The sequence below is a fragment of the Pristiophorus japonicus genome, unplaced genomic scaffold (genome assembly GCF_044704955.1).
Source record: "Pristiophorus japonicus isolate sPriJap1 unplaced genomic scaffold, sPriJap1.hap1 HAP1_SCAFFOLD_1136, whole genome shotgun sequence".
NCBI classification, from domain to species: domain Eukaryota; kingdom Metazoa; phylum Chordata; class Chondrichthyes; family Pristiophoridae; genus Pristiophorus; species Pristiophorus japonicus.
In genome coordinates this window covers 43,889-51,252 of record NW_027250795.1, presented here as the reverse complement: position 1 = coordinate 51,252, position 7,364 = coordinate 43,889, and the positions used below count along the sequence as shown (strand labels likewise).

General features: G+C 46.7%; 1 protein-coding gene across 1 annotated transcript; it reads right to left on the bottom strand.

The window, feature by feature from the left end:
• Positions 1-202: 202 nt before the first annotated feature.
• Positions 203-2,876, bottom strand: LOC139241837 (methylmalonic aciduria type A protein, mitochondrial-like; the record flags this gene model as incomplete). Its single annotated transcript, XM_070870096.1, has 2 exons — positions 2,157-2,876; positions 203-325 (listed from the first exon to the last, which is right to left on the bottom strand). Coding segments are annotated over exons 1-2 (607 nt in total), but the record flags the coding sequence as incomplete, so codon positions are not given.
• Between the last annotated feature and the right edge of the window lie 4,488 nt (positions 2,877-7,364).

Genomic DNA, 7,364 nt, shown 5'->3' with positions numbered 1-7,364 from the left:
TGGCACTTGAGTTACAAATTTATTCTCACTCATTGAATTAATTAGATGTTCCCCATTCTCCACAGCAATTCCAGCTTGCAGTTAACACAGCACCAGCAAAAAGCAGATGAGGGACTTTCTAATATAGTTGACTTATGGAAATAAAAGCACGACCTTGCACTGCCTTGGAGGCGTCTTGTTTTACATGCAACTTCATACTTACCTCCAGAGGTTTTCGAAGATGGATCAACAGCTAGAACAGCAACTTTTTGACCCTTTCCTGTCAGCATCTTCCCAAATGTTTCAATAAATGTGGACTTCCCAGCACCAGGTGGACCAGACAGTCCTGAAGGGCAAACAAGTAAATTAAGTCACATAGTCTGGACTTGTTTCGAACACAAATGTGGCTTTAAATCATTGCTAAACTCTCCTCCACAGAGCACACACAGTTTTGAAGCATGTCATACAGATGATACTAGAAACTAAATCTTTTCACAAAAGAGAGCAAAATCTTTATATCATTTAATTTAGCAATACTGAATGAAATTGTTGTTGGAAAGGGGTAGGGAGCAAAATAATACCATTCCAGTGATTGTTTGGACATGGACTAGGCAAATGTTTTCAGTGTGATTAAAAACCCACTATGTACATAACTTATACATTGCCCCATTAGGTCATGTCCCCTCTTCACACTTCTGTATTGTCTTTCATAATCAATTAGTTTCAATATATAAAATTCAAAATGTGTGTGATGGCACACAATTCCAATCTTGTTCTCTGCCAGAAAAACAGTCTACCAGAAAAGTTGAACAGTTTAAATTGCTGGGTGATATAGGATTGGATTCCTCATTGGTAGACTGCCCATGGGTTGACAGCACATGAAGACAATGAATCAGTAACTGTGAATTTGGTCAGCAGAGACATTTAGAACCCAAACAAACATGGCAAGGTGCAGAAATGAGTAATAACAAAAAGGTCAAACTTTGCAATTTGAGTGAGATTCTTAGCAACAGCTCTACTATCAGTGCAGCAGCTTCTGGAGCGGACATATTCAAGCAGTGGCCACCCTGCCATTGAAATGTTTTGTAGACCTCATTTTCCTTGGACTTGATTGGTCTGCTGGAAGTGGGGTAGTCTCCAAGTGGAACCATTAAAAAAAAAGTACCAGAAGCAACCTCAGCCATAGGAAATCATGATAGTCATAAGGATCCTCCACTCAGAGCCTTCAGCCAAGCAGTTAAGCACAAAATGGAAACCCAGACTCGAGAATTTGACCAACTGAGCACCCGAGTGCACTTGATCGAGGAAGTGCATGAAGGACTGAGCCAAGGGAGGTGGGGGAGATCCAGATCTATAGTATGCAAAAGAGGATGTTGAGATTCCTTTATGGTCAGAGCGATCATCCTCATAGTAACACTCTCCAGGGTAAAGGTCCAAGCAATCAGAAGATTCTTCAAATTACAGGCTACCAGCAGTCTCGTGCAAAGGGGCAAAGCAGTGGTGAAGTGCTGATAAATACTGAGCAATGTATCTTGGAAGATCAAACTGATCGACACCTACCAGTCCTGACCTATCAACATCAAGCTATGCTGATCAGCCAAAGTTCTCACACCGGGTGTTGGCGATCACGGGCATAAATGTCAAGAGGGTGGGGTGGCTTGACCCATCCACCTCCACGGGAGGTGTGTGGGGTTGCTGACCCATCCACCTCCACGGGAGGTGTGTGGGGTTGCTGACCCATCCACCTCCATGGCACGAACCTGGTATTGCAGTACTTCCAGGAACGGTGCAGTGGCTCTCGGCCTTTTGGCTAAGAGCATTGGCGCAGAGTGATCCTTGATGTGTGCAAGGTGACCTCTGGCGTTTGTGATTTGACAAAGAATTGGAAAGATTGGCTACGAATTTTTAAAAAAAATCTCAAGTGCAACCAGGATCGGCTCCACAGGGATAGCCACCTCACCCCATCTGAGCAACCATACCCCGTTAGAGCCGTTGCCTGCTGCCAGGATGGGGGGGAAGAAAATAAATCTGTTTAATGTCTAGTTTGATCTGTCGCTGCTAACAATTAACACGGCTTCATTCGTTTTAACGGCCTGGCAATTTGTGCAACTATTGCTCAACATCACTAACTGGCACCGACTTCCCGGTTGTTAAAAGGCCGCTGGCTCGGTACTGACCCACTCTGAAGGCCAGTGGCTTCCCTCCATTCGAACGCTCTCGCTCCCTCTGACAGGCCACTACTCTCTGCAGCAGTAGCTGAGCCAAGCACTTCTTGTGTTTGTGAGATGATTCCACTAGGGTGATGGCCTCGGCCAGGCAGGACCTCTGTCCGTCCAACAGTCCGCCGCCCAGCCGGTCGAGCAGCCGCCGCTCCCACTCCGACAGCGTTTCGGCCAGCAGCTGCTGCTCGCGCGCCGCCACCTCCATGCTCAGGCCCCGGGGCTCCGCTCCCGGCACCGCGGGTTGACGGCTCCGGCTCCGGCTCGCGGCGCTGCCCATACGCGCGGACATGAAGCGGCCGCCCGCCGGGCCCATGCGGGCCACCCGGCTCAGGCGCCATGGCAACGTTCCAGTGCGCACCGATCTCAAACTGTGCCGCGCCGCGAGAGCCCAACGGCTCCACCACAAGGCCGAGGGCGGCGGCCACACCGCCATCGACATCCGTTAAAGGCAGAGTCGGCGAGATCCCAGTTTATATCGCCGCCAACATATTTTAAGTGACGGTGCTTTTCATTTTTTTTTTAAAAAAAGGTACACTTGGAGGTGGGTAAACAATGTGGTCTGCTAACTCAAGCCAACTGTTTTTTTTTTCAACCCTTATTCGGTCACTGCTATATTACATAGCAAAGAAAGAAAACACCACAGCTCAGCAAGCTGCCTTTCACCCACCCCACCCCCTGCCTTTCACCGGTTTCTGGCACATGGATCGCTATCCACTGTACGCATGCGTATCAGGCATTGGTTTTAAGAACGGTTTAAGCCATCCTTGAGCAGCAACAACAACAACAACTTGTATTTATATAGCGCCTTTAACGTAGTAAACCCTCCTAAGGTCCTTTATAGTGTTCTAAACAAAAATCTGATACCAAACCACATAAGGAGAAATTAGGGTAGACAACTAAAAGCTTGGTCAAAGGGATAAAGAAAGACTTACATTTATATAGTGCCTTTCATGACCACTGGATGTCTCAAAGCGCTTTACAGCCAATGAAATATTTTTGGAGTGTAGTCACTGTTGTAATGTGGGAATCGCAGCAGCCAACTTGCGCATAGCAAGCTCCCACAAACAACAATGTAATAATAACCAGCTGAACTGTTTTTGTTATGTTGATTGAGGGATAAATATTGGCCAGGACACCAGGGAATAATTCCCCTGCTTTCCTCCGAAATAGTGTCATGGGATCTTTTACATCCACCTGACAGGGCAGACGGGGGCTCGGTTTAAGGTCTCATCAGAAAGGCAACACCTCCAACAGTGCAACACTCCCTCAGCACACACTGGAGTGTCAGCCTAGATTTATGTGTTTTGAGCAGCGTCTTAAAGAGGTGGTAAAACACCTAATTTTGTTGGAGCAAAGTATTGGAATCTTGGCTCAGTTGGAAGATTATGGATCAAACCCCAGTACAAGGCTTGAGCACAAAATCTAGGCTTTTCAGTTTAATCATAGAATCATAGACGTTTACAGCATGGAAATCTAGGGTCTTAAGAGAAGTAGCAGCAGGGATAGTGGATGCATTGGCTGTAATTTACCAAAATTCCCTGGATTCTGGGGAGGTCCCAACAGATTGGAAAACTGCAAATGTAATGCCCCTATTTAAAAAAGGAGGCAGACAAAAAGCAGGAAACTATAGACCAGTTAGCCTAACATCTGTGGTTGAGTCCATTATTAAAGAAGCAGTAGCAGGACATTTGGGAAAGCATAATTCGGTCAGGCTGGATTTATGAAGGGGACAAGTTTGACAAATTTGCTGGAATTATTTGAGGATGTAACGAACAGGGGAACCAGTGGATGTGATGTATTTGGACTTCCAGAAGGCATTTGACAAGGTGCCACATAAAAGATTACTGCACAAGATAAAAGTTCATGGGGTTGGGGGTAATATATTAGCATTGATAGAGGATTGGCTAACTAACAGAAAACAGAGAGTCGGGATAAATGTTTCATTCTCGGGTTGGCAACCAGTAACTAGTGGGGTGCCACAGGGATCAGTGCTGGGACCCCAACTATTTATAATCTATATTAACAACTTGGAAGAAGGGACTGAGTGTATCCAAGTTTGCTGACGATACAAAGATGGGAGGAAAAGCAATTTGTGAGGAGGACACAAAAAACTGCAAAAGGACATAGACAGGCTAAGTAAGTGGGCAAAAATTTGGCAGATGGAGTATAATGTTGGAAAGTGTGAGGTCATGCACTTTGGCAGAAAAAAATCAAAGAGCAAGATATTATTTAAATGGAGAAAGATTACAAAGTGCTGCAGTACAGCGGGGCCTGGGGGTACTTGTGCATGAAACACAAAAGGTTAGTATGCAGGTACAGCAAGTGATCAGGAAGGCCAATGGAATCACGGCCTTTATTGCAAGGGGGATGGAGTATAAAAGCAGGGAAGTCTTGCTACAGTTATACAGGGGGTTGGTGGGGCCACACCTGGAATACTGCGTGAAGTTTTGGTTTCCATATTTACGAAAGGATATACTTGCTTTGGAGGCAGTTCAGTGAAGTCTCACTAGGTTGATTCCGGAGATGAGGGGGTTGACTTATGAGGAAAGGTTGAGTAGGTTGGGCCTCTACTCATTGGAATTCAGAAGAATGAGAGTTGATCTTATCGAAACGTATAAGATTATGAGGGGGCTTGACAATGTGGATGCAGAGAGGATGTTTCCACGAATAGGGGAGACGAGAACTAGGGGGCATAATCTTAGAATAAGGTTATGCTCATTTAAAACTGAGATGAGGAGGAATTTCTTCTATCAGAGGGTTGTAAATCTGTGGAATTCATTGCCTCAGAGAGGTGTGGAAGCCAGGACATTGAATAAATTTAAGACAGAGTTAGACAGCTTCTTAACCGATAAGGGATATGGAGAGCGGACAGGGAAGTGGACCTGAGTCCATGATCGGATCAGCCATGATCGTATTAAATGGCGTAGCAGGCTCGAGGGGCCATATGGCCTACTCCTGCTCCTGCTCCTATTTCTTATGTTCTTATGAAAGGAAGCCATTTCGGCCCATCGTGTCCATGCCGGCCAACAAGAGGCTATCCAGCCTAATCCCACTTTGCAGCTCTCGGTCCGTAGCCCTGCAGGTTACAGCTCTTCAAGTGCACATCCAAATACTTTTTAAATGTGGTGAGGGTTTCTGCCTATACCACCCTTTCAGGCAGTGAGTTCCAGATCCCCACAAACCTCCGGGTGAAGAAATTTCCCCTCAAATCCTCTCTAAACCTTCTACCAATTATTTTAAATTTATACCCCCTGGTTGTTGACACCTCTGTTTAAAGAAGAAAAGAATAGCTAAGATTCTCCACTCCAGGCAAAACCTCATAAATCTCCTCTGTACCCTCTCCAGTGCAATCACATCCTTCCTGTAATGTGGTGACCAGAACTGTACGCAATGCTCTAGCTGTGGCCTAACTAGTGTTTTATACGGTTCAAGCATAACCCCCCTACTCTTGTATTCTATGCCTCGGCTAATAAAGGCAAGCATTCCATATGCCTTCTTAACCACCTTATCTACCTGGCCTGCTACCTTCAGCGATCTGTGGACATGCACTCCAAAGTCCCTTTGTTTCTCTACATTTCTCAGTGTCCTCCCATTTAATGTGTATTCCCTTTCTTTGTTAGCCCTCCCTAACCCCAACAGCGACAGACCGGAACGCCGCACCGCTGTAGTTGCCCAGGAACTTTGATATCAATGCTTTGATATCAACATCGCCGCCCAAAGCGAGACCCGGTGTCAGGGGAAGGCCAGCTCAAGGAACAAGGTGCAGGTTACACCTTCTTCTGGAAAGGGAAACCAGAGGCAGAACGCTGCCTTCATGGAATCGGCTTCCCCATCAAAACGAGCTGGTCGACTGCCTCAAAGACTCCCCCTGCGAGGCTAACGAACGCTTCATGACGCTTCAACTCATCCTATCCCGGAACCAGTGCACCACAGTCATCAGTGCTTACGCCCCAACACTCGATGCAACAGAAGAGGCCAAAGAGGGTTTTTACTCCAATCTCGAAAAATCCCTGACCTGTGTCCCCGTGGGTGACAAACTGATCCTCCTCGGCAACTTCAACACCAGGGTCGGTAAGAATACAGACCTCTGGGGAGATGTGATTGGCAGAGAGGGGGTAGGGAAAGCCAACTCCAGCGGTACCTTACTCCTGACAAAATGTCTAGAGCATGAACTTATCACCAACACCTTGTTCTGACAGAGGGACAAATACAAGGCATCGTGACAACACCCTCGCTCCAAACACGTCATCGTCCGAGCCAGGGATTGCAAGGATGTGCGCATCACCCGTGCCATGACAGGAGCTGACTGTTATGTATGTAAACCTGTAAATATCATGTCTAACCACCAGAGGGCTTATCCCCTGGAGTCCTACAATCCCTTGGGAGCACCTGTATATAAGGAGACCTCACAGACTGGAGAGGCACTCTGAGATCTCTAATAAAGGACTACGGTCACACCCTGCAGTATCTGGTGTGACGCTTTATTCAAGACATAACAACTGGCGATGAGATACAAATGACGAACCCCACCACAACAAGGCAGAGAACCGTGGAGAAGAATCAAGGCATCCTGGAGAAATTTTCGAAGGGAGATGATTGGGAAACCTTTGTGGAGCAACTCGACCAATACTTCTTGGCCAACGAGCTGGAAGGAGAAGCAAATGCTGCCAAACGAAGGGCGATCCTCCTCACCATTTGCGGGGCACCAACGTATGGCCTCATGAAAAATCTGCTCACTCCAGCGAAACCCACAGACAAGTCGTACGATGAGCTGTGCACACTGGTCCAGGACCATCTGAACCCGAAGGAAAGTGTTCCGATGTCGAGGGATCGATTCTACACGTACAAGATATCTGAAGGCCAGGCAGTGGCGAGATACGTCGCCGACCTAAGTATCCTTGCAGAACACTGCGAATTTGAAGGACACTTGGAGCACATGCTCAGGGACTTCTTTGTATTTGTCATTGGCCATGAAGTAATACTTTGCAAACTTTTAACTGTAGAGACCCCAACCTTGAGTAAAGCCATAGCGATAGTCCAGGCGTTTATCGCCACGAGTGAAAATATCAAACAAATTTCACAGCACACGAGTGCTGCTGCAAGTACTGTGAACAAAGTAATGTTGTTTTCGAATCGAAATGTAAAAGGCAGGGCTTACACGCC